The 26,862-nt window shown below is 39.0% G+C and overlaps 1 protein-coding gene and 1 long non-coding RNA gene across 3 annotated transcripts in view; one reads left to right on the top strand and one right to left on the bottom strand.

Annotated features, from left to right (window-relative positions):
• Positions 1–26,705, top strand: part of LOC123037234 — a 110,933-nt gene extending 84,228 nt beyond the window's left edge. The window contains exons 5-7 of the long non-coding RNA XR_006417423.1: positions 6,800–6,907; positions 23,933–23,955; positions 25,312–26,705. This is a non-coding gene — a long non-coding RNA (uncharacterized LOC123037234). The remainder of the gene's footprint in view (positions 1–6,799; positions 6,908–23,932; positions 23,956–25,311) is intronic.
• On the bottom strand, positions 22,659–23,690 carry LOC108040477. 2 transcript variants are annotated; one of them, XR_001769068.2, is made up of 4 exons: positions 23,468–23,690; positions 23,184–23,407; positions 23,076–23,128; positions 22,659–22,996 (listed from the first exon to the last, which is right to left on the bottom strand). XR_001769068.2 is itself a non-coding variant. In XM_017117959.2 (3 exons), the coding sequence occupies exons 1-3, from the start codon at positions 23,657–23,659 to the stop codon at positions 23,104–23,106; spliced, it is 441 nt and encodes a 146-aa protein (XP_016973448.1). In that variant the 5' UTR covers positions 23,660–23,690; the 3' UTR covers positions 22,659–23,103. The 2 variants fall into 2 exon arrangements, 1 of the variants encoding a protein (XP_016973448.1); XM_017117959.2 differs by having other exon boundaries at positions 22,659–23,128.
• Positions 26,706–26,862: the final 157 nt, after the last annotated feature.

The raw sequence follows: 26,862 nt of genomic DNA, 5'->3' as shown, positions 1-26,862 counted from the left end.
GTTTTGTAAGCCTAATAAATTCTATTTATAACTATTTTTTGAGCGGTTTTATTTTTAAATATATTTTTTAAGAATGCCAAATAAAAACAGTGCTATCGAAAACAATTGACATTTTTAACGAATTTATAAGATGTATTAGATTCTAATAATGTCTATGTTAGCATTTTTAAAGCTATAGGTTTGCGCATACATTTTTCTATTCTTTCCAAAAAAATGTAATGAGTTTGAAGGTTATATAGTTCCACATAACTAGAAAGCACTGTTTGCCTCTGCATATGTCACATGTGCGACCTTTGATGCTTCACGCCTGCATCTGTTCGCATCAAAGGAAATCCCGAATATCGCAATCAAAATTCGTATAAATGGGAAAAAAATCAACCGGGTTGTTTTGCCATTTTGCAGCATCGCCAACACCCCTCCCCCCTTATCCTCCTCCTCTCTGGGGGTGGGTCTTCATATGTGTGTGTGTGTGACTGAGACCCAAAAACCGCCCCTGGAAATGCGTTCGTGTAGGTGAGAGTGCGTAATTATGCGTTTGGCAGTCGTAAAACTAAACTTTATGGCTGTCGTCTGCTCGTCCATGTCCATTGCCGGTGCAGTTTGTAACTGATCTGAGTTGAGGGAACGACCTCTGAATTCGAATTTCGAACCTTTTGGCCCGAGAGGCTGAGGCCCAAAGTCGGGACTATTTGATTGATTTATACGCATGTGAAAAATGCAGCTTCGTAACTGGCGCACCGCTCGTAAAATCTGTCTGTCCTGGCAGGCCGGTTTGATTTAGTGCCGCTAATAAGTAGCCAGGTGGCAGTTTGACCGATTTCTGGCCGAGTACTCGATGCGCAGACATATTGCGCATACGCCCCATTCGCCATGGGAACAACGGGTAAAAGTTGCAGAGGGCGAGGCCAAAAAGGTTCTGGGAACTTCATGGCAGGGCAAATGGTAATAAATTTATGCCCCAATGTTAATGTTATGCCCCAATGTTAAAAATACGCTATGCCTCAAAAGTTAATTCCATGACCAGTATTAAACAGATGCAAAAACCAATTATTAACTAATAAAATAGTTTACTTAAAAAAATTAAGATATTAAAGCGGTATAGAATTGACTATAAATTTAGTTGTATTAAAATCAAATGTTTTTGAACATAAACGAAAAAGGTTTGGTAAGAGCTAACCAGATTCTAAAAACTTGATTTTACTGGCATTGGTAATGAGAGTTACTAAAACGTTAATTGCATCGTAATGCAAATTGTTAAACTTATGCCTAACATTTTAGCTCCATTTATAAGTAAATCAGATTATTTATATCAGATTATTATTATGATAGAATTCCAAGAAATACATTTAAGACTCACCAGCACTTCCAGTTGACTTGGTCGAGTCCTCAGCGAAGAACCTGCTAAGTGATAACGAAGAGAAGGCCAAATCATGCGGAAAGCAATATTAATCCAATAAAAATCGATTACCCCAGTGAGTGGCGATAGGAAAAGTGCCATAAATAACCTGCCCCACTGAATGCAAACTGAGGCTGAAAGCCGGCAGCGAAATGGGTGGAATGTGCAAATGAAAATCATTATTATCGCCGACGATGATGAACCTGAACCTCATGATGGTCTGTCTCATCAGACTTTTGTCGTAGCACCGTGTTTATTGCTGCCGGCTTTCCGGGCCTCAGCCCCAATTTTACCCCCCGGAATGGGCATTTTGTAGCTATCTGTCTGGCAGTCAGTCATTCGGGGCAATTGTTTCATTCATGGACCCGCCAAAAAGGCAAGAGGCGTTTATCATCCGAGACTCGCCCCGTCTCTTTCTCGGCCGCTCATGCCCTCTCTTTCTGTCGCCGCGTAGGCTTTTGGAAGTGTGTGTGTGTATGAGCAAAACAAACCATAAATGTGCGTGGAAGGCGAAAGACGAAAAAGAAACGAGAGAATCCAAGTTTTTGTCAAAGGGTCGTGGCACCCCCCTCAGTCCCCTTAACCCCCTCACCCCCTCCTCCCCCTTAACCTCCTAATGGCCATAAGTCAATGTCAATGGCACGCACACACAGACACACTTTACTTTGGGGACAGTCGAAAAAAGTGGTCGTGTTGACTTTTCTGGGCTGATTTTCCACGTTTAATAGGACCTTGACATGCCAAGTTTGCCAGAAAATTTGTTATTTGGTGTTTATGGCGGCGTTTAAACGGTATGGTCCCATTCACTTTAGATCTGCAAAGAGATGAAATAGATGGAGATACTTGAAACTGGTTTGCAACTGCAGGCTGTCACTCACTCACACAGATACTCACCCATACAAGTGCAGCGATAAAAGAGATACAAAATGCAAACCAGTTCCGCGATAAACAAAATCAAAACTAGAACTTCATTTCGCAAGCCAAATAAAATGAATAATAAAATAAACACTGGTCACACAGATTTAGCACTATTTTTCAATGGATTCACTCGGGAAGTTGCAGTTTTATTTTTAGCTGATGGCTTTTTTGCGGTTGTTTGCTTTCCAACGTTTTGCGTTCATTTGAAGCCGTTGCCCGACGATTTCTTGCACGCCGCTCGGTCTCTCGAGCGGCGGCAGCGACGTCGACTGCGACGCCGGCAGCGCGGCCCCTGTATCTGTGCGTATCTCACAGATATCGCAGCCCCAGTACGGCGGCGTATCTGTGTGAGCAGTATCTGTGAGGGGCTCTAGTGAGTGTGTGTGTGCGACTGTGCCGTTCGTGCGCAACTCACACGCACGTGCTTCGAAATTTCCCTGGGGCACTCACTCACACAGCCAGAATTCTAACCTCTTTGGTACTTTTTGGCCAAGCCAGTTAAGACTTACTGAATCGAAATCGGGAAATTTCGAAATACAAAATATCCCCACCACGTGCTCTCCTTTGTTTTGCTTTTGTGCTTTTCACGCTGCAAAAAAAAGCTCGTCGGCCCAGCAGCTGCTCCAGCTTTTTGTTGTTGCCCGCCGGGGAGGGAAGTACATAGCCCCGCCCACTTTTCCGAGCGGGTATCCAATCCATTTATGAGCCTCCTTCGCTGTTGTTGCAATTAACGACCATTTGAATTATATTTGCGCTCGTAAAGTTTACAAGAACTCTCCGTCGGCCTGCCCCCCGAAAAAATATAAGAAGAAATAGCAACGCGGCCTTTCCTCATTTTCCCATTCATTTCGAACGTAGACAGCAGAAATTTTTACGACTTTTCTGCACAATGCGCAAATACAACGACAATGGACCAGTCGACCCGTTTCCCCCCACCCAAGCATTGCCCCTTCACCTTCGCCTTCCTCTTTGACTCCGGATTTCAACTGGGCCTTTGGATTTTATTGTGGGCTTTCTCATTTCATAAATCGTTTGTTGATAACACATTTTTGCACTCGACTTATATTAAAAATTCTCGACAATAGTTTGAAGGCCTTTTATGAGATCAGCCCAACAAGAATTTGTGTGAGGTTGATTTTTTTCTATCTTTATAATAAATAGAATAGTTTGCTTGCTGTTATTGAACATTTATTCGTATAGCAATGTAAAGTACTTGGCATTGACGATTTAAAAAGTCAATTTACCGCATAAATAAGAAATACAGCATAATACTTATTGTATTTGAATGGCTATTCCTTACAGTTACAAATTTTACTGACAAGCTGATGGGTCTCAAAAATATTATTTAATGATTTTTATAAAAAAAATTAATCTCTTCTGCGGTTAATGAAATAAATTATGGGGTTTCCGTTTTTGTTCTTCACATAGCTGTTCAACTGATAAACATATTTTATCCACAGGTTGTCAAGAAGAAAAAAGGTTAATTATAAAGATTTTTAAATGGTTAAATTTTTTGCGGAGGCTTTCAATTTTCAATTTTTTATTGGTAAAATATTAGTGTTTAAAACCTTTACTATTGGTGCACGATCTATAAAAATTGGACTTGATTTCATGAATTTAAAATACGCTTTAAATACGTTCATCTCGTTGTCTTCAAATACTATCATATCAACCATACCGCAAACTTATTGCAGAACTATTTGTTTGGCATTCTGTGGAACTGCAATATGGAATTTTCAGATAATTGCTGCCTTGGTATGGGTGCTCGCTGTTCACCCCTCGGTAGATAATTAACAACCCTTAGCTGCGAGTTTCCCTTTGCACCCTTACCTCACTATCTGTGTGTCTGTGTGTGTGCATCGATGCGCTTACCCCTAATTGCAATGCCATAAAAAAGTGCAATTCAAGCGAAGGACAACCACCGAAGCAGAAATGCGAGAGGTGAGCAGAGGAAGGCTCTTGGCATTTTGCCATTACATTGCAACCATGATTACGATTAGAACGGGCATTGTCTTGCCACCAGCCAGCAGGACGAAGGACTCGGTGCTCTAGACTAGGGTCTCGGGGCTCTGAGGACCCACAACTCAGAACTCAGAACTCAGAGCGCAGAACTATCAGCAGCAGCAACGAGTGGTGTTTCAGGGGGTTGGGGAGGGATCAAATTATGCGAAACTGCATTTTCACTTTTCGCATCGCCAAGCCCGGGCCATTTGCACCATACGGCCAACTGACGAAGATGGCCATGCTGCAGCTGCTGCTGGTCTCGGTTCTTGGCTGTAAGTGTCCTGGCTGGCAAAAAGCATCCTTTTCTGCATGCAAATTCCCTCGTCTTTGTATATCGAAAATCTCGAGAAGTGCAGCCAATCAACTGGAAATTGCCAAGCTTCGAGTTAAGTGCGCTGCCAGCTCCCCAGGCATTAGAATTGATAACAAATACGGCAGCAGCAACATCAGACGCATCTGCAGCAGCAACATCTATAAAAGCCGACATGGCTGCAACAACAGCAAAGTAAAAACAAAAAAACAATAAAGGGTTAAAATAATTCAGCAACATATGACTTACAGCAACAATTTTAAACGAATCAGAAACATATTTAGATGGGTTAACGAATGCGTTAACGAAAACACAAAAGCTTTACAATTAAATAAAAAATAAATAACCTAATATCTTGCACCTTTAACGATAAGCTCGAATGCAACATCTGATCTGGCAGCAATATTAAACTAAGAATCAACAATTTTAACAAGATCGGCAACTAATTTTTATATTTTAGCATTAGGAAAGAATAGCAGCTCCATTCTTGTCAAAAAACAAATCAAAGTTAGCATAGCTCAGACAGAAACTTAAAATACACAATAGACAACAATGTCAGGAGCAACATTACATTAACCAAAAACAACAATACACAAAACGCAGCAGCAATATCTCCAAAAACTCTATCCAAGTTTACAACAAAAGGCAAGACAGCAACAAGAGCAATGTGAGCTACAACAGCAACATCAATTGATGTTTGAACTGCAGCCAGATAAGCTACATCAGCAACAACTTAACTTAGATCAGCAACAAAAGACACTTCAGCAACAACAGACAATTTAAAAACGGCAGCCACAGCAGCAACAACAATAGTAACAGCAGCAGCCACACCAGCAACAACATCAGTTACAACAGCAACAGCAGCAGCCACACCAGCAACATCAAGACCCGACAGCAACATCAGCAATCGCGACGGCAAACGCGGGCGTTAAGCGGTGCGAGCGGACCGCCGCCGCCCGACTGTCGGCGGTGTTTTGGAGCTAGTGCTTTTGGGGGCGCATGGGCGTGGCACTGGGGAGCAGCATAGTGTGCACCCTGTTGCGCACACGTCCGCGGGATCTCTCTGATCTGCTCGCACGCCGGCCAGGCTGCTCTGAGTGGAAGCGAGAGGAGGCGAGAGCGGCCATTTTGGTGGGAGCGAGACGGCCAGCGGCGCAGCGCAGGCGTCGGCAGAGACGGCAACGCCAGCAGCGACTGCAACGTCTGCCGCTGCTGCTGCCACTGCTGCCTTTGCTGAGCGGTCAGCGTTGGAGACTTTTTCGCGGGATGTGTGTGCCGGAATCTTGGGGCTCCAGAGAAAACCACAGAAAAAAATGGAAAAGAAAAAACTGCGAGCGGTCGCCGGGGAGAACTCGTTCCGCCGTTGAGCGAAAACGCTTCGAGTGAAACTCGCACTGCGGTCCCCGGGGAAAAGCCGCTCCAAAAACCCGCAACACACTGCCGGAATTGATTTTCCAAACTCGACATCATCGCTTTTTGTTATTAAAGTGGAAAAAACGAATTTCAACTGGGGACTTGTCGTTGGGCACACCTGACGACCTGGCAAATGGCAGCTGGTTGGCTCAAATTGGGTTCAATTAGTTGCCACCAAATGGCAATCTTGTTCGGGCGGAAAGCCAGAAAGTCTCATTTGAAAATCACAAAATTTAAATTATTTCAGGGCAGCCTTCCTTTAAGCGGAACGTAGTGTAAATTATTAATTGCGGGCTATTCGAAAAAGTAATTGGGAAATTTACAGCTTTTGGAATATATTTGGAGGTCAAATTATTTATTACAAACTATTTTAATGTGCTTGTTAATTAAAGAAATGGGGTGTACTTGAGCGGTTAAATATTTATTTCTTTATACGAAACCCGTGTACTTGAGCGGTTAAATATTTATTTCTTTATACGAAACCCGTATTTCATATAAAAATTTGTGAATGTACATCATTGAGTAAAGTATTAATATTTCTATGTTATTTTAATTAAAAAGTTAATCTCTAAAACGAGATTTGAGTCAAAGACTTTAAATAAATGCATAAATTCAAAATATTTTAAACCATTTTATTACCGCTAGTGGGTGTTTTTTCCAATTAATAATTTAACAAATATTAACCAAATCTGAAAACCAATTATGTGTGTTTAAAAACCGACTGACTTAACTATGCCCCCTCTCTCTTCTCGTTCCAGGTCTGCGTCTTCGCGTGTGTTTGTGTGTTTTTATAACATTTGTGGATTACGCCTATAAAAACTACACCTCACCGCGGAGCCAGCGGAGGGCACCAGCTACAACAAAGGGTTGGTATACGAATTTAAATACTTGCCTTTTACTGCCATTTGATATTAATTCGAATTCGAGCGGAGCCGGAGATTAAATCAAAGATGCATAAATCAGGCAGCATTTTAAATAAATTCGCTTAATGGCTCGCCCAGCCACCGAAGTCGTAAAGTCTTTTGTCTAAACGAAGAACCCAAATCCGAAGACCTAATTGCATAATGATTTAATCCCAACCCACGGCTCCGGTGCATGAATCGATCATAATTCCGCTCGGACAATCCATTAAAATTTCTCGCATAATCGGTTTAAAAAGCCATTAACATGGTCATAATTCTGAGCCGTCGGGATTTCATCCAAATGCTCGAAACTCGAGTGCGCGAGTTCGGTTTTCAAGCTCAGCTTCGGCGGCCATTAAATGGGAATTCTTCACAAAAGTATGCATAAAACTTTACGAGGCAGGCCTTTGTTTTCGCTTTTGTTGGTCCCGATTTTATGATTTAATTTGGCAACTGCTCGGCGAATGGCTTCAAAATGGTCACTCGAAAGCGATGGTGACCGTATAAATATGATTTCCAGTGACCGCTGCTGCACTGCCGCCCAGAAATTGCACGATTTGTGCAGTTTTCATTGCGATTCGATTATGGATGAGGCCGTAAAGTGTATTCGTTATTGCCATTAGTCGCTCGTAAATTGGCTAACGAATGTGTCGTCTCGACCCCGGTCGAAAAGCACCCTTCCCCACCTTCCCACACCTTGCCAGCCCACATTGCCGCCAAAAGTTGCAGAGTTCAGACCCCTCGATTGGCGGAGCCTTCGCTCGAATATCCGCCAGAATCCGCATCCAAGAAGATACTGACAAAGACGTTATTCCAGTTTTTAATCTGCTCAATTGGTCGGCGGCGGGGGGCGGGCAGGGAGATTCCGACATCGCCATCGGATTGCGAAGGCGAAGTAATTAATATATTGCATTAAATGCTCGTAATCACGCATTTTTATTGGGGATCTCAAGACACACAAGAACAACAACAGCCAGAAATGTCCGCATGGCATTAGGGCGATGCACTTCAAATGAATATGAACAAGAGAGAACGCTATAGTCGGGTGCCCCGACTATCAGATACCCGTTACTCAGGTAAAGGGAGTGCGAGGGAGATGGAGATAGAAACTTTGATCACGCATAACTTTTTAACGAATGGTCCGATTTGAAAAATTTATTCTACATTTCGATAGGTATTGATAAACACAATAAAACTGCATTTTTACTTTTCCGAAATATTTAAATTTTTAAAATCGTATATAAGCGATTGTGGGCGTTAAAGGGGGCGTGGCACCATTTTGAAACAAACTTGCGCTGCGTAGGAACTCCTAGAATCTGCATGCAAAATGCCAATCTTCTAGCTTTTATAGTTTCCGAGATCTCAGCGTTCATACGGACAGACAGACGGACAGACAGACGGACAGACGGACAGACGGACAGACAGACGGACAGACGGACATGGCTAGATCGACTCGGCTAGTGATCCTGAACAAGAATATATATACTTTATAGGGTCGGAAACGCTTCCTTCTAGCTGTTACATACTTTTGCACGAATACAATATACCCTTTTACTCTACGAGTAACGGGTATAAAAATGTTGGGTAACCAATTTATTCAAAATATCGATATCTATTTGCTTATGTTAATTTTAAAAATCAAGAACACCCAGCTCGTAAAAAGGTACATTTTAAAACTATATTTTTTATTATATTAGAAAAGTTTTAAAAAAGTAAATGCAAATATATAAAATAAAGTTTGAATGTTTTACAATACAATCATTTATACGTCATTTTATTTTACATGCTGGTATTTGAGTTGAAAATAGCTGCACGTTTTTAAGTAATTTTAACTTAATGTATTAATAATAAGACTTCAATTTAAAAAACAGTTTTTTAAAAATGATCCCCAAATTCTTTTGCCGAGTGACCCTACCGCCCACTGATTAACTCCATGCATAAGCCGTACTTGCGTCATGTAAGCCAGGCTAAAAGCACTCTGAAAGCTTGTAATCCGACCGATAAGCGTTCAAAATATTAAATAAATTATAAATGTGTATAATCGAACACTAAAAGCATTTGGGCCAATTAAATATTTTTGGATGACAGGTGCGGTTAACAACGTGCCACCCAAAGGCAATACATTATATTTTTTATCAGTGTCGTATACAATACAGGGGCTATTCCTATACTTGCTATATATATATTTCGATTTGAAGTCAGTCTGATAATGACTGGAAATCGCCTCCACAAATTGTCATCTGCAATGGACGCTTATCGTTAAATGTACATAATGTGCTTTATTGTCACTTAAGTACAGATTTAAATAATTTTATGACTTCATTTCATTTGTGGACGATCGCAGTGTCGGCGATCGTTGTCGCTGGCAGGTCTATTTAACATCAGTACCGAGAAAAGCACAAAAACACCCATCTATATAAATAATAATCGCTCATTATAAGTAATCGATGACATTTTCACCCGCATATGAGCTCATTACGCTCCGTAATTACAGTAGTATTATTTACTGCAAAGACGACGAGAATAATCATGCTGATAATGGAGCCTCTTGATGAAAGATCAGCAAGAAATTATGATTCTTGAGTTATTTATTCCAAAAAGACCAGACGTACGCAAAATATAATGTATTGCTGCATAATTGTCGAAAAATTTGAACTCAGACAACTGAATGGTTCATTATATCTTTCAAGATTAGATTTATTTTAAAAGTCTACTAAAACTAGTCACAATATTATACATGTTTATTATAATCATCAAAATTTTGAAACAAGCGTTCTAAAGTTTTTACTGAACAACAAAGCCCAACCCATTTTATAAGATATTCATCTGATTCATCCCAAATTTCTTTTTGAAAACACCTTACACTAAATGACCTGTCTGTAATAAAGTGTAGATGCCTACTTTAAAATAATTAAACCACTTCACTATGCTTCATCAGAGCGAATAAACTAATTCTCCCTTGGGTGTTTTGTTTAGTTTTCCCTCTCAAAAGAGGAAAACTCAAAGAACTAATTTGCGTTAATTGCCCTTCACAGCGCCAGTACACAATGGAGCTTCAAGTGGTAATTGCAGGCATTTCCATTACAAAAGCATAACAGTATCAATATTCCAGACATTTGCATAAATTGTCCCCCCAAAAGCCCCCTGATCGCTGGAATGTCGGGCAAGTCAAATAAATTTGCTCACCGAACGCATACTTGACTAGAAAATCGTTAGTCGAAGTGCGACAGAAATGGACAGTTAAATAAATCGAGAGATGTCAGCGAGACAAGAACCAAACGAACTTGGAACCAAAACATGGTCAGGGACTTGGATTTGAATAAAAACTTGGACGCAGACATGCACTCCCATACACAGAAAAAAAATGGAATGCATACAATTTTTGAATCGAAGTCACTGAGATAATTATAAATTTTAAAGTTTTCAAATCGCTAGATACCCATACTGATATGGCAAAATTTCTTAACATTTTGTTATAATAATTTTACAAATTAAGCGAATAAATAATATTTATTATTCTTCCCTTTTGGGATATTCTTCCTAAGAAATTTTACATTTCATGTGTGATCTTTAATTAATATTTATTAGATTATGTATGTGTTCAAAATATCATTAATATATTTGTAAAAATAAACAAATACTTATTATGCTTTTAAAAAGTTTCCTAAGAAAGTAATATTATCATGATCAACATTTTGTACATGGCTAGAATTAATTCTGGATTTCTTGTATGCAATTTCGGTTTGAAATAACTTTCTTCTCAGTGCAGTAGCATTGTAGCATTTTCGAGTTTCAAGTTTGATATGCAGAACAGTCACTCGCGTGACAGTCAAACCGCGAAGTGGATTGCGGTGCAGGGTGAAGTGGTTGGGTGGTGCAGGGTGGTTGCGGTGGGTGGTGCGGGACGAAGGCGTGGGCGAGTTAGTTTGTTGGCATTTCGCACGCATCCTTCATAAATTAGCGAGATTTATGCGCCAGGGACTTAGATTCGCTAGAAAAGCGACTTGAAATTGCGGCGGGGACATGGATATGATGTGGAATCGATACTAAATTATCCTCTTTGGCGACGAACTTCCTTCTATTTTTCCTTAAACTCCCCATCTCTTTTTCCCGCCGGAGACACACCCAGAAAATGCCGTCTCTCTCTGCGCTCGGCCATCTCTCTCGCACGCTCATTATGCGCACTCGTTTTCGGAGTCGAAAAATCGATGGAATATGCAAAATATTGTGGAGCCGGGATCCGCCTAAGTCAACAGGGAGATTCGGCTAACCCCCAATCCATTCCAGAAACTCTTTCGGAATGGAATGTAAATTTGAACAGCGTTTCCTTTGTTTTCTCTGGCGCAAAAGGGCCACCGAGCTGCTGGCTTTCTGGGCTTGTTATTCTAAAATGCTTTTCGCTCTGCGTATCTGCGGCCCCAAGTGTTGCCCAATGTAATCCGGCTGGTATCTGTATCCCACAGATACGAACGCGCAGACCACTCAGTCTCGAGACTGGGTTTCAATTTCGGGTTTTTCAATCGGGCCTCTAATGCCCAAGGTGGTCAAAGTTGTCCATTTTCAGATTTTAATCGCTGGAATTTGTTTTAAGGCATCGAAATTTATGTGACAGCCCAAATTTTGAGTGTGACACTTTAGAAACGTTTTTATGGTTTATTAAAAAATATCCGTTTGATACCCAATCCCGCAGCTCGTTTCGAATGCAAAGCGAAAACTAGTTTTTAATCAAAATCTAATTCGCTGTCTCCCAGGGAACAGAGATGGGGTATATACGAGGAGGTACGAGGATGGGAGGGGATTTGGCAATGCAGCGGGCCAAGTGGAACTGCACTTGAGTCCCTTTTAGGCCGAAACTGGGGGAAATCGATCGAAAACCATAAAACAAAATGTTTATATTTCGAGAAGTCAAAAGTCAAATGGGAAACGTAAAGATCAACAGACCGAAATCTGCCATTGGTGGGCTGTTTCGAGGGAGAAGATGTAGGGGAACTGCTCTCTCAGCACTTGGACTTAATTGAAATTTGAAATATGGTATTATGTGCGCGCAGTTCGGAAACAGTTCATAATGCCAAGCTCGAGCCAAGTTCGAGCACACGATTCTTGTGCTTGTTTATTGAAATGCTCGTAATTATCCAGTCGAGTGTAATGAGCAACTGGCTCAAGTGGAGGTGAATCCCCGCCCACCCGTCGTTCCAGCCCAATGCCAATGCCATATGCACTTGTCCATGAAGGCAGCTCGGCCACGGAGTTGGCCAGGCTACTGCGCTAATGGTAATGGAGGAACGCCGACTGATCGGGATGCTCCGCCTAATCACCTGCAGATGTGGTTCTCGATTGGATTATAATTGGAATGGCTCACCTCCAGACAAAGGAATCCGGAAGATTGGAGAGCCGTTGCATCAAAACTACTATTTGAGCATTTCTTTTTATATCATGCGCGCTTTTCAGAAAAGCACAAGAAAAAGGAATGCCAAATAAGCATTTTATATTCTATTTTTGTATTTAAAAAAATGATTACCTTAATAATACATAGTCCTTTTTAGTTTATAGGTCGAACCTTTTTTTGAGAAAATATAGAACATTTATAAGTGTATTATAATTGGAAATTATTAAACAAAAAAAAATATATGCCACTACACTCTCTTTATAAATAAAAAACGTTACAACATTTTTATACAATAATTTAATCTCCTAAAACATGTAGTAAACTTCCAAATTTCTAACGATTTGATGTCTTAAGACCTTATCTATGAATTATCAAATTAAATATATATTTTTTTGACTACATTAATATATAACCTTAATATTTTTCAAATTAAATAACTTGCAATAAATTAAAGTCAAACGCACAACCAGATTTATTAGATATTATATTTAGCAGTGATTACTTCTGTATTTCCTTTATCATAAATTCTTGTTAAATCAACTTTCAGACAATTAAAATTCCTTAGATGTTCTGATTAAATTAAAAATTCCTCAGTAGTGCACTGATTTAATTTGAAATTCTTAAAAGATGCAAATGGAAACTAACAAAAGAGAACTAAATGGCTGTAGAGGAGTAAAACTAACTCAGCTCTCCCCCTTTGTCAGATGCAGATTTATGTGGCACTTCTATAAATAATTAAGATTCTAGATGATCACCCTTTGCCGCAGGAGAAGTGCACCATTTGTAAGCCCATTTAGACGGGCATGTGACTGGCATAAAAATAGAAATGGTTCCTTACAGAACAGCTAATTAGGAAAACACATTTCCAGGGTCAGGCCGAATGGAAAATGGCAGAAACGCTCGTTTCGCCGTGCTTTTCTCACCAAATGTCCGTCCGCAATTACGGGCATTTACATAAGCCGTTCATTAAATTTTATTGCACATTTCTGCTATTGTAAATAAAATGTCAACAAGCTCGGTGGCGTCGACACATTTGCGATTTAAATTAAAACAAAAGCGAAATCCCCAAAATCACTACAAAAAGAGGAGCCAGACGATGGTGCCCACACAGATCACAGTTTCTATTTTTATGTGTCGAATTCTGAACTTTTTGACAAAACAAACGATGAAAACAAAATCATGGCACATTCGGCCAAGTGAAAGAATGCGATAGTCCAACGGAATGGCGGAATATTTTAAAATAATTACGTGCTTTTCGATACCGGCGAGGAGCCACCTCAGCGAAATAAGTTTAATGTTAATTTGATTGCGCTTTTATTGATAGTAAAAACATTTATGCGGCATACAAAATGAATTATGAATGATTTGGCGGACAGTGAGGCGTTGTCAACGAGCCAGCCGAAATTAAATTCAGAATCCGATTGCCGATCGTCTTCAGCTGTGACGATCTCGTGGAATTGCCCAATAACGCATTTACGTTCGTTATTATTTGTATTTTTACGGTTGTTTCCATTTTGATTGGACTTAATTGGGCGGTTGGTTTGGTTTCAAAGAACAAGTTATAAAAATTTATTGGCCTATGATTCCGATTGAACAAGCAATATTAATTTGAACTTTAAAAAAATTGTTTCACTCAACATTAATTGGTTAAAATTGGTCCTCATTTTTAAACAATAAACTTTTTACAAAATACTTATTTGCGTATTCGAATATTGCAAGTGACATCAATAGCTGCATTCCATTCTTAACAGCTAATTACGAAGACTAAAAATCCATTACAGATTAGAGAAGTAATTTAAAAACAAATAAGAAAATGTAAAGGTATGTTAAATTTCTTAAAGAATTCAAGAATATTAAATATGGGACTTCCGTTTGGAGTGATTAACACATATTAATAATATTGTGTTGCTTAATTTGTTATTATTTCAATGAAGTATTAATGATATTGCATGTTTATATAGAATATTGTTAAATTTAGAAAACAATAGAGAGTATTATCTAACCTTATCTTAAAGCAATGGTTCTTTCATCCAAGTCAGTCTTGAGATCTCTTACAGTCGAATCGAATTTCGATTCAAGGACACCGACACGTCCTTTACCGGGTTACATTAAGGGTTATGCGATTTGCACGGGCTGAGTTTTGGACAGTACAAGTCCTGCCGCGTCTAAAAGTCCTTGAGTTGCGCAATTAGACGGGCGATTGTGTTTTTTACGGACAGCTGTATCGGCGGTCTACCTGTTAGCCTTTTCCAGGGAATATCCTTTCTCCGGATGCAGTTTTTTACGCAGCCAGCGTCCTTGAAGGTCAAGTCGTTTAATAATCATTTGCCAAAAATGCAACCGGTTAATGGCTCTTGCCAAGGTGAACAAGATCTCGTCTTGTTCTTGCTTTAAAAATATAAAAAACGACACTTTGGCGAATCGATAAATTAAAAAAACTGCCAACTTGGCCGGAGTTCCGAAGGTTCTTTTTGGCTGGGTTTTCAGCTGGGAGTAGAGTTGGTGTGTCAACGAAAGTGAGACGGTTAAATGGCGGACTTGGGCCTAGAAGGATGCGGAGAAAGACGGAGGTCTGGCGGCCATAAACTCGGCAAACAAAAGGTGAGCGGCGGTCGTAAAACGCGACAACATGGTGTGACATTCTGCCGAGCATTCGGCCGCTTCCATATTTTTACCATATCCTGGGCAAGGGGTTTCGAGAACTGGTCAACCCTGCGACTTTTGTTTGCCATTTTATTGTCACTACTCGAGGGGTTCCCGAACCGAAAATCCGACATTTTATGGCCCCTTTCGCAATTGGACAGTTTAACCCTTCAGCGGTGGAAAAAGGACTCGCAAGTCCATCTGGATTCCTTCACTCCTTCGGCCACGAAAGGCGTTTTGCACGTTTCGTGGTCCTGCTCCTTTTGATTGAGATTTATGAGTCGAGAATAACCAGAAGCCGAGAGTGAAAACACGCAGTTCCCCGCAATTGTTGTGTGAATAAAAGATAATTCCAAAGCGCAGAAGCCAAGTCGCAGATATCCTTTAAATGTACATCAAAGGCGTTGAAAACCCCATGTGTTATAAAAGAGAATAAATCTGGGCGTATCTAATGAATATGGAATGCCACCACAATATGAATATGCTGACATGGCGAAGCTCAAATATGGCATAAAAAACCATAATCTCGTACATAGAACTCATTTCATTTGCATTTTGCCATAAATCACAGAAGTTTTCGTGGCCTAGACATGTTTTCTTGAGTCTTTGCTGGATGTGTTCCTGTCTTTAAATCTAAAGTTTAAAAAGCAGTTGAGTTTCATATCTGTAACATGAGCACAAATTGTAATGTCGATCTGTATCAAAACATATTTTCTTTCTTCATGGGCCAAAATAAGGTGTTTAAGAATAATACGTTTTTAAGCCTTCACTTAAATCTTAAAATTCAAGCTGAGTCTTGCTACTTTTTTGTGAAAACTTGTTGTTTGTCTCCGCGACTTGAGAGCTCTCCACCGCCTATGTGAGACGTCTCAATCGCTCCGCAAAGCACCTGTAAAGTATGCTGAATGGCCGTTCAGGTGAGTTAAGCGATGCCCCCTCCACCTGCTTATGCATAATGTGGCCAACTGAATTGCTGGCGGGGCGTAATCACGTCTCGATGTGTGGCACGCGATGTGGCGGCCAAAAAGGAGGTGCCACTGCACCACTGCCCAGTGGCTTTTACTTTGTTTCGCCGCCTGCGCTGGCCAATTTATTTTCGCCAAGATAATCCGCCACATAATTGCACTGTGAGCCAGACTCCATCCAAGTTGCCAAGTCGCGGCATCCATAAATATTCTGTTCCGCCTGAAGGGCACTGGACAATGTCCAAAACGAACCACTTGGGAAAAAAATAAAAACAGACGAGTTTCATTAAAAGTTGTTCCAATAACAAAGAAAGTTTCTTTAAAAAAAATATTGAAAAAAAAATAAAAAAGATCCTGACTTAGCGAGCTAGCTAACAAAAAAGTAACATTTGTATTTTTTAAAGGTCGTGTCTAGTTCAACCAGTAACCTCAAACTTACAATCAAGATCATTAAAAATGTAATAATAAAAGAAAGTATTTTGTTTAACTTAAACATGTTATTGCTAAATAAATTTAATAATGTATTAAGTTATTATATTTCTTTTCTAATGTTCTTATAATGTTTAATATATAATCCCAGCTTGCAATCCCAGCTTGCAATCCCAGCTTAAGGGATGGCGGATATTTTTGCCAAAGCCCAGAATTATAAATCTAAACAGGTTTTTTTGCTAACGTGTTGAATATAATTTTATTAACCAGAGTATATATAACATAAAAAAATATTTATTTAATAAAAAAACTGCATTTATGAATTTTTTCCATGTGTAGAGGGGAGGACAGCCGCCAATGTCCGGCTGTGCGCATAATTGTCATGGGTCCGCTTTAAAGTCGCGTCTAGTCCTACAGTAAAACTCCCTTTTAATGGCTGCCGGTGATGATAAGGCCGTCGAGTTTATGGCTCCAGATAGCAAGTGTCAGCGTCACGTAAATTCGCGAGTCAAGTCGGGGAAATTAGGTCCGCGGTTCCCAGGCGGTTATTAGCAATGGTTTTATGTTGCTTATTCCAAAGGAATAAATAGTTTCTGTGTGGGATGCTACCATTTCTATAAGTTGTTTAATCTCTCGAAAATTTATTCGACACTTTGTCGTCCATCGGAATTCAATTCTCCAATTGAATTTCTCAGATTTCTCGGGCAGCACAGCAATAAGTCGGTCAATCGATAATCGGATGACTATGACCCAGGCATTAAATGACAAAAACAACGCATTAGGGCTGGAAAGACTTCGACCTCCACGATGACCGCATGAATGAGTCAAAGCGGAGGATGCACTTAACAAAATTGTAGCCGATCAACTAATAAAAACTATCAGTCCATTATTTCAGTTTATTTATTTTAAGAGTTTTGGTTAAGGCAATAATTAGTATCAAATAAATACAAACAATTGCATATGTAGCAGTAAATATTTGAATTTAAGGTGTTTTGTTTGACTAATTGTATTTTTATATATATGTTAAGCCCAAATTCTTGTGATAAATATTGGACAGATTAATATTACAGTCATTCGGTGTTGATATTTAAAATGCCCTTATAATAAATAGTAACTATTAATTCGACTTTGACAAATTAAATCTTGAAATAATAAACAGAAGATTTATATTAAATATAAGAACACTGAATATAAATTTAAACTAACTTTTCTCAGTGTGAAAACGGGTTTTCGATTCGGTTTTGTGTTTTGAGTCAGACAAAGAAAGTGAGCCCAGGAGAAATGCGCAGGGAGCAAAAGGGAGATGTGCGCAGTAAAGGGGATGAAATGGAATTCGCCCCGGCAAAGGCTCATTTCAATCTATTTATGAAAAGCAAAAAGTCTTTGAGACAAGCCAAACAAACGATGGCGGTGCAGAGGCGGTGCTCTTATCACGGCCATTTGCCTCCGCCATTGCACCGCCGAAGTGGTTGATCCGGTTTACAGAACCCCCATTCCAATCCCCCAGAAACCACTCAGCGTTCGTGTGAATCTGTCGGTGGCTCTTCGGAGACTCGTTGCGGGGCCAAAGGTCACCTGAGTGACTTCGCCCCACCGGACACATAAGTGGAGCCCCGAGTGCCGCCCTCCTATTATGCATGCCCACTTATCCCAATCGATTCGGAATCAATTTGAAACCCAGCCGAAACATGCAAATACCGCTGCCATCGCATTGCGACCAGCAATTAGCGTCGCGGTGGTCAATTCACTCTAAATGCTCACATTATACGGAATTAACTCGATTTATGCGCCCAATCAGTCCCCTTGTAATGGAGCATGTTTTATGGAACGTTTGCCCGCGCACTTTACAGCGAATTAAACTAATTGATATGGTAGAGAATTTCCATTACTTTAATTGCATTAAATGTTATGTTAAATTTAGCCTTGAAGCTAAGTAACTTTGAAATGTTAATTATAGTATTAATACAAATTAAAACCCTGTTTTGTATAAATTACAAATCATATGTTTATTTAAAAAACCCATAAAAAAATAATATATTATTAGGCTTTCAATGCTAGTCCTTGTTTTATAATTAAAACCCTGTTTGGATAATTTAAAATCAAACAACATTTATATATATAAACATATATAGTATTATTATTATTAATTTTAAGCAGTACTTTATTTATTATTATTATTATTTATTTGGTCTACAATTTGATGCAAGTCTAAATAACATCGTTTTTTACCCTTGCAGAGGGAATTATAATTTCAGTCTAAAGCTTGCAACGCAGTGAAGGAGACACTTCCGACCCTTTAAAGTATACATATATATATTCTTGATCACCATCACCAGGAGAATCGATCTAGCCGTGCGTCCTTCCGATTCTACGCAAACTAGTCCCTCAGTATTAAAACTATCTGCTTAAAACTTTCTCAAAAGTTGTCTTTCTATTGCCGGAGTAAATATGTCGGAACCACATATGATATGATATGATATATATGTCGTACGACTATATCAAAAAGCTCCCATAGGAACAATAGGAACATAGGAAAAAAAATTAAAAAACTTTCTTGTTTTTAATTTTTTTTTTGGTATTACGGTTTTTTTATTATGGAATTACGGTTTTAATTAAATTAAAATCGGACATCTATATCATATAGCTCCCATAGGAAAATCAAAAAATTAAAATAAACAAGAAAGGAAAGCTAACTTCGGGCGGAGCCGAAGTTGATATACCCTTGCAGAATACTCTGTAAATTATATTCTCCAAAATTATTCATATGATGCATTCTTAATACTCATAAAAAATCCAAACTTCCCTACTTTAAAAACACCAAAGTTATGGCATTTCCAATCGTTCAGTTATATGGCAGCTATAGAATATAGTCGGCCGATCCTTATGAAATTTGATATGTCGGATTGATTGGGCAAAAATAAAACCCATAGAAAATCCCAACTTCCTAACTTTACAAACACCAAAGTTATGACATTTCCGATCAATCAGTTATATGGCAGCTATAGTCGGCCGATCCCGGCCGTTCCGACATATATACTGCGTGCAAAGGAAAGAAGGGTGTGTGCAAAGTTTCAATTCGATAGCTTTAAAACTGAGAGACGGACAGACGGACATGGCTATATCAACTCAGGAGGTGATCCTGATCAAGAATATATATACTTTATAGGGTCGGAGATGTCTCCTTCACTGCGTTGCACACTTTTGACCAAAATTATAATACCCTCTGCAAGGGTATAAAAATTGTATTTTGCTGTTTTTTTCTATTTATCAAAATATATCGGCTTGCCGAAGTTTGCTTTCTTTCTTGATATTGGACTCAAACTACTCTACAGAATTTTATAAAATCGGGTAATAAGCCTATAATTGCAAAAAAATTATTAATTATTAATTAACGCCAATTCAAAGCTAAAACTTGGAAAATGTTTTAAAACTATCTAGTATCCGTTTATTTTCCTGACCTAATAATTCCATAGCCAATGTAAAGATTAAGCAGTTTTAGTCAGACCAATGGACATTAATATGGTGCGTAAGGAAACATTAAAAATAACCATAACTTCTCAAAGATTTGCATTTCTAGAAAATTGAGAATTTCTAAGTACAATATTGCGTATTAATCGGTCCACTATTTCCATTGTAATCCAGAAGATTACTCGAAAACTTCATGTTTCCTCTGTAGACGCCAGCTGAACTTTTGCAACCAGATGCGGCGCTTTCGATTCTCCGCTTCTCAATTTCCCCCCAATTAGCGCCACTCCCTCTTTTCCAACGCCCCTGGGCACTCCCCCTTTTTACGAGGCCATTACCAGTCGAGGCAATCTCTGCCAATTCGACTATCGGCTATTGGAGCTGGCGCAAAAATCTTTAAATTGTTGCAAATTACGTTTGAAAACGTGCCTTTTCCCGGAGATGCATCCACGGGATTGCGGGAATGGGCGAAGATGCTCGGCGATCGTGCCGCCGCATTTGAGAAGAAACTCATTGGCCAGCACTTCATTTCGCTGGACACTTTAACGAGCCCAAATACAAATCACTCACGAGTGGTTCTGACCCGGGGCCAACGAATTCGAGAGTTACGCAAAACCATAATTAACAAACATTCGGCGGAATCCGTTTTACGAGCGCCCTGCTCGAACTTTCTGATTTATTTGACTGAGTACACAGAGAAAAAAGAATTAAAACGCGAGATCTTAAGGAATTAACTGATATTCCTTGATGGAAAATTAATCTAAATTGAAAGCGGCTAAAACCAAGTAATTTAATTTTATTAAAGCAATACTTATGACTTCTGAATGTAAAGTAGAGAAACCGAGGCTTGTCTTAGTCATATTTTTTTTTTCCGTGCACCAAGAGGGATTGGGCAGGTGATTTATCCGAGTGGTGGAAACCGTAGGAAATCCTTTCCAGCAGTCACATAACTCTTGCCACTCGGCTGATGGATGGCCGCGTCTAATAAAGTCGTCGGGTCGTTGTCACCATACTTCCACCATTTGTTTGGGCCCAAAGGCCATAGATCGCCCTACGTGACTGCACCTACGAATTGCAACCAATGAGCCCAGTTTACCCGATGACTTGTGTTGAGATTTCCACCGACTAGATTCATCGAATCGATTGCACTGTCTACGTTTGAATACGGAAAATAGTGATTAGTGTAATGGCTGTCCAACTGCTGTTTTCCTTCGCCAATCACCTCTGAGGTCATTTCCTATCCATCAAATCAACTCAGACATCCATCAAGGTGATGTAGCCAAGAAATGGCAAGTTTTCCAGTAACTCTGTTAGGGATTCGAAGGTATTCTTATTTGTATTATACAAGTGATAATTATATGGGTAAATCCGGGTGAATCCTAAAACTTTTTTTAGAAATTAAGAAACCCGAACCATTTTTATTTATTTAGTTTTGCCAACCCATGAAGAACTCGCGGTATTATTAAATTGGTTTACCAAATATTAAAAAAACCACGGGAAGATTTTTAGAAAAAAAATTCATATTTATTAAACATGTTTTAATCCCGACCGCAAATGTTTTATAGAATGGAACGGTTTTCTATTTGTGATCCTAGTGTTCATAATTTCTTAATTTCCCTTTTATTATTAGAAGTCCTTCTTGACACGCTTTTATTAAAACGTCTGCGCAACTGACATGCTAAACTAAAAATTCCGTAACCTGAGCCACCATGACTCTGCTTTGATTTTGCCACTCCCATTTTTTTTCTGTTTAAGCCACGTAAGGATAGGCTGGTCGAAAGGTCCTTCGCCTGTCCCTCAGCCAATAATGACATAATCACGAACCACGCCCAGTTATTGGCAATAGCGATCGTTATCTCACCTCTCTTTCTCATGGCGAAAATCCTGCACTATCTCTATCTTTGCTGAATTTTTCTTTTCTTATCCTTTTCCTGAACTGCTTGATCGACCCACCCCCCGACGAAAATAGTCAGGACGCATGTGCACTGCTTAGACTGCTTGGCGGCCGTAAACTGGTTAGTGGGCGTTTCAGCAAACGGCTTATAGATGGCGCCGTTGTGCACTAGCCATAAGCGACTTTTCCCTGTAAATCGGTTTCTTGTTTCTAATTGAAGTTTTCCATCTGCAACATCTGCATTTTCGTATCTTTATCTGTAAATGTATATGTATCCGCATCCTTCGCGGTGCGTGCGTCTGCGTTTCTGTTGGCCCACAACACCACTTCGCCATATTTTACCGGTTTTAAGCAGCGCGTAAATACTCACGCTTACTGCAAGAGTCCATTAAACGGTCGTAAAAACTTTACGATTCCCAATATGAGATTCTCTTAATACGATTTTTTATGATATTGAAATCTCCTTTCGCAGCGAGCCCATCATCGCCCATCTTCGAGAGTCGAGAGCGACCATCTGAGGCCCACTCGCCTTCTCCCCCCTCCTCTGCACCACACTTTTCCGACTTTTTCCAGCTGGGGGAAAGCGGGAAAACTGAAAAACCACCGCCACAGGTATCGTAATAGCCACCCCTCGCCAACGGGGCGTATGCGTGTGTTTTAATGTCTTGTTGAGGCCTATAAAACACGCTCGTCATCCCGGGCGATGACGAAAAGACAGCGATTGGGATGTCGAATTTCATTCAGTTATCCACGGCCAAGGAAAACATTAGGGGGTGACTAAATTATTTCAAGTTCGATTTTCCAGACCTTTAGAAATTAGGTTAAGAATAGTAAGAAAACTTAAATCTTTTATTGTCAAATCTTAACACACACGTAAAATTAAAGATATCCTACAAGAATTTGGCAATTAACTATTTCTTAAATCTATTTGAATAGTTTCATGTTCTTTGTTAATTGGACTATTGTAAAACTATACCAAGGTTGTATAATTTCGATCATTAAATCCTGTATTACAATTTTCCATAAGAATAAACTTACGTCTATATATAATTAAATGTTGCCTTTAAAATTTTAAGGTAAGGTACGATTTGATCTCATTAATAAAGTTATAGATACTACTTTTTTGTTAGTAGTTTTTCATTAGCCAGGTAAATGGCACTCATGAACTGCAATTGCCCGAATCTCCACTAGAATCTTCACTAGAATCTTCACTAGAATCTCCACTAGAGGAACTATCATCATCGTCATTATCATAATCATCACTCCCTTCGCTGTCACACAGTGAAATAACGAAGAGACTAAGGCTTAGAGCATCGTGACCAAGGAATAACGCACCCATTGCATACTCACCCATCTCATACTGCCTATTGATTATCCTTTAAAAGTTAAGCAAACGGGAAATGCTAAAAAATATTGGGATTACATAAAGCTAAGTTTTAGAATATCTGACATCCTTACTAAAATGGGTGGGTACACAAATGGGCAGCGGCAAATAAGGCCAACAAAATGTTTTTGTTGGAGGACCTTCGAAATATTTGAGTGTCAAAGCACATCGTTAAATTAATTATGGACATGCAAATTAGGGCACCACCAACAGCACAATAATTTATAGTGGATGAATATTTGACACTTTCATAGGGTAGTCCCGAAAATACTGACGCCAAAATTATTATCAGCCCTATCTAAAAAACAAAAAAGGGTTATATCTGAAAAGACAAAACATCTACATCTTTTATACTCACTGCCACGATAATACGAGCTCTCCAGCTGAATTCTTGGTGATTCAATGGTTCTTCCCAGGGAATTTCGCTTTCGGGTCGCGGAGAAGCAAGTTCCTCGTCTTTGTTTCCTTTGCATATTATGCCATTTTCTGACTGCCTTCCATTCTTAAAGACTTTAATTTTCCAATTTTCAGTTGTCTCGCGCCTATTCATGTGTGTTTGGGTCTTAAACTTTTTTTTTTAATTCTATGTGACAAATTCAGAAAACGTAATGTGACTAAATAATCTAGATTTTTTTTTCACGGGTGTATTAGTTAATTCCTTATCCGTTCTTATATCCTTTTCTTTATTCTTGAACAGTTTGGGAATTAAAATGCATGTATTGGGATGTTAATAATAAATATTAACTTAGGTAATATTTTGTTATTATCCTTTAAAATTATTTTCTAAAATTTTTACTCACAATAAATAATCTCTTTTTTTTAGATTACAAATGATCTGCGAAAATGGTGAGTGGAAATTTAAGTATTCATGTTTTTCCTTTTAGACTTAATCCCTACAAATTGGCCTTTCATGCTTTCCATTACCAACATGTATATTTATTGAGTGTGCCATTTACAAAACAGTGTATCATTAGAGCAATTAAAACGCAATAAAAGTAGAGGAAAACACACCCAGGCAGATGAGCGGACATTAGGTGTGCACTCGTATAAATTTTATTGAGTAATTCGAAGGTGACTCGAGATCGCTGCCGTGCAGATGACACGGAGACCCAGATTCGGGGTGACCCATAAACCCGACCGCATCGGGGATTAAAAAATGATTGCGTGAGAAGGCATTTAGTAATCGTCGGAAGAACTCATTCGTCAGACGATCGGGGGTGGGGAAACCACGGCCAAACAAGCCGTAAACCGGCGCTATAAAAGTGTATCAAATTAGGGAACAAACTTGGTGTGCAGGGAGTTTTTATTTCTACCGCCACAGAGCCGCACTTTCCACTCGGCGCGAGTCTCACTCAATGCCATTGATTTTATGGCGAGTGACAATTGATTCTGGTCTCATTACTCACTCCTGCACTCGCCTCTGAGCCGAAATACTTTACAGTCTTTTTATGGGCAATTACTCCTGTCTTCTAGCGGGTTTTACGAGCCGCACTCAGCGCCGAATTGCACTCGCAATTGCTACGGCAATAGTTCCCGAGGTTGTGGGAACCAACGAAAGGAAAACTGGCTGCCAGCTTATTAAACGAATGGATTTTCAAGTGTGACCCGAATGCAGCTAAAAGTGTGTAGCGTCTCTCCAAGTTTTTTGGCCATATTGTGGCATGACAGTGCAATTACGGCCTAGATACTGAAGCAGACAGACTGTAAGAGAAAGGTGATTAAACAACAATGTAATTTGTCGTATATATTTCATCGTATCGTTATGAAGGAATAGCCTCGTTTGTGGTAGACGGTATGTAGCCAAAACTATCAACTTAAGTAAATAAGGAGGGTTTTTTTTAAATATGTGTAGTTCAATAAATCCATTAACAGAAATCATGATGATAAGGAAAAAAGCATTTTAATATTGCTTTAAAAATGTTATACAAATTACAAAATGTTTGATACAGAAATGATTAAATGTATTCAAATAAGTTAAATTTAACTTACCAAAATTAATTTTAATATGTTTAGTTTATGGTACAACATTTGTAACACTATTTAAAAATAAAAATGCCTTTAAATCAATGGTGCTGCTGCAAATTTAGAAAAAAACAGATTAATGTCTAACTATTATCTTTTTTTACTTTTATACACTTTCATTTTCCCTGCCTTTATTGTTTTACAAGTGTTTCCCCATTTGTTATGCCTATTTTGTTCTAGATACAACCTGCGACACGAGAGATTACAACAGAGCTGTTTTTTTTATGGTTTGTTCCGCTTTTGTTTAACGGTCCCGAGGATCACACGCAATCCCACGCAATCCACATCCACCACCGATGTCAGAAAAACCAGACTCAACGCAACGCAACGCAACTCGACTCAACCGAAACTCGACTCTCATCCCCGGGAACTCAAAATAGTGTTTTATTGTTGAAAATTACTCCTCTTTTATTTATTTACGTTTTTCTGCACTTTCTGCTGCTTACTCATTCTCACCCAGTTTCAATTTTTATATGTTTATTACGATTATTATCGTTTAATGGGGCTCGCTGGCTCGTTATTGCTGTTTTTGTTATTGTTGCAGCAGTAGTTGTGTCAGACTAACGTGTGAAGTTGTTTTATTATTTGTTTTGATTATCAAAATGGGCGTTTTACATTTTTCCGGTCGTTGGGCGGCCCACCTGCCATGGGCCTCCAGCTTACAGTCCATATCCCATAACCCCCGGGCAAGGGCAGTAAATCACAGCCCGCTGTGAGTGGCTGAGTATCTGGCCGGCAGTACACTCAACAAAAAAATAACACTTCACTTCTGAAATTCTAGTTAATAATTAGCTGGTTGTTGCGGCATAGTTGCTGGCAACTAAATCTGAACGATAAACTAATTTTAAAACACCTCCATAAAAGCTTTTACTTTAATATCCCAGAAAATGTTTTTTTAAGCTCACAATAAAAAACTAAAAAAAATATCTTTAAAAATTTGTAAATAATTTGTAGCTATAATTTAAATGACTAAAAAAGCAATGCCAAAGAATATTACCAAAAACAATATTTTAGCGGCTAAAATTTCTAGCCTTTACAAAATAATATCGTTAATATCTTAAGTACATGCCGATTTTTTCCAGTGATCGAGTGAGATCAAATGCACTCGGTGCTGGCCACTCATTCGCACTCTCCGTATGACCCATAAACATAAACCAAAGTGTGGCAAAATGTTTAATTTGGAATTTATGAGCAATTAATTTTAAAGCACTCGCCCGCCCGTTAACGCTGTTTCTGCCCCTCCCCTTTTGGCCACCGCCCACCCTTGGCCATAAAAGATTTAACAAGCCAGTGTGCCAAAAATTGATTGTTTAGCCAATCCGCTGATTGATCAATTATTCAATTGTTATCGCCCAAGATTTGGCAATCACTTTTGAGCAAGGCCAGTAAAACTACGCGAAAGTCAATTATAAAAGAATTAGCTGATTGAATGGCCAGGTGAGAAGTCAATTAAACTGACAGGTAATAAAAAAATAAATTAAATTCAAATAAATATTCTTCGGTAAAAATAATCTTAAGGAAGCAACAAAAAATGTATTTTAGAAGATTTAAGCTGGTGGAATTAACATATTATATTGTATGATTGGTAGTATAAGCAAATACATTGTGATTAATAGTCATTATGAACTAAGTATTATTTCTTTATTATTTAAATTATATTCTTAATAAAATTTAAATTGTATGTTATAAAACTACTTGCTTTATTTTTTCTGCATAAAACATAACTGTGGG

The sequence above is a fragment of the Drosophila rhopaloa genome, unplaced genomic scaffold (genome assembly GCF_018152115.1).
Source record: "Drosophila rhopaloa isolate 14029-0021.01 unplaced genomic scaffold, ASM1815211v1 contig_155, whole genome shotgun sequence".
Classification (NCBI taxonomy): Eukaryota; Metazoa; Arthropoda; class Insecta; order Diptera; family Drosophilidae; genus Drosophila; species Drosophila rhopaloa.
The sequence above is the reverse complement of the archived record's forward strand: the minus strand, read 5'-3'. Positions and strand labels throughout refer to the sequence as shown.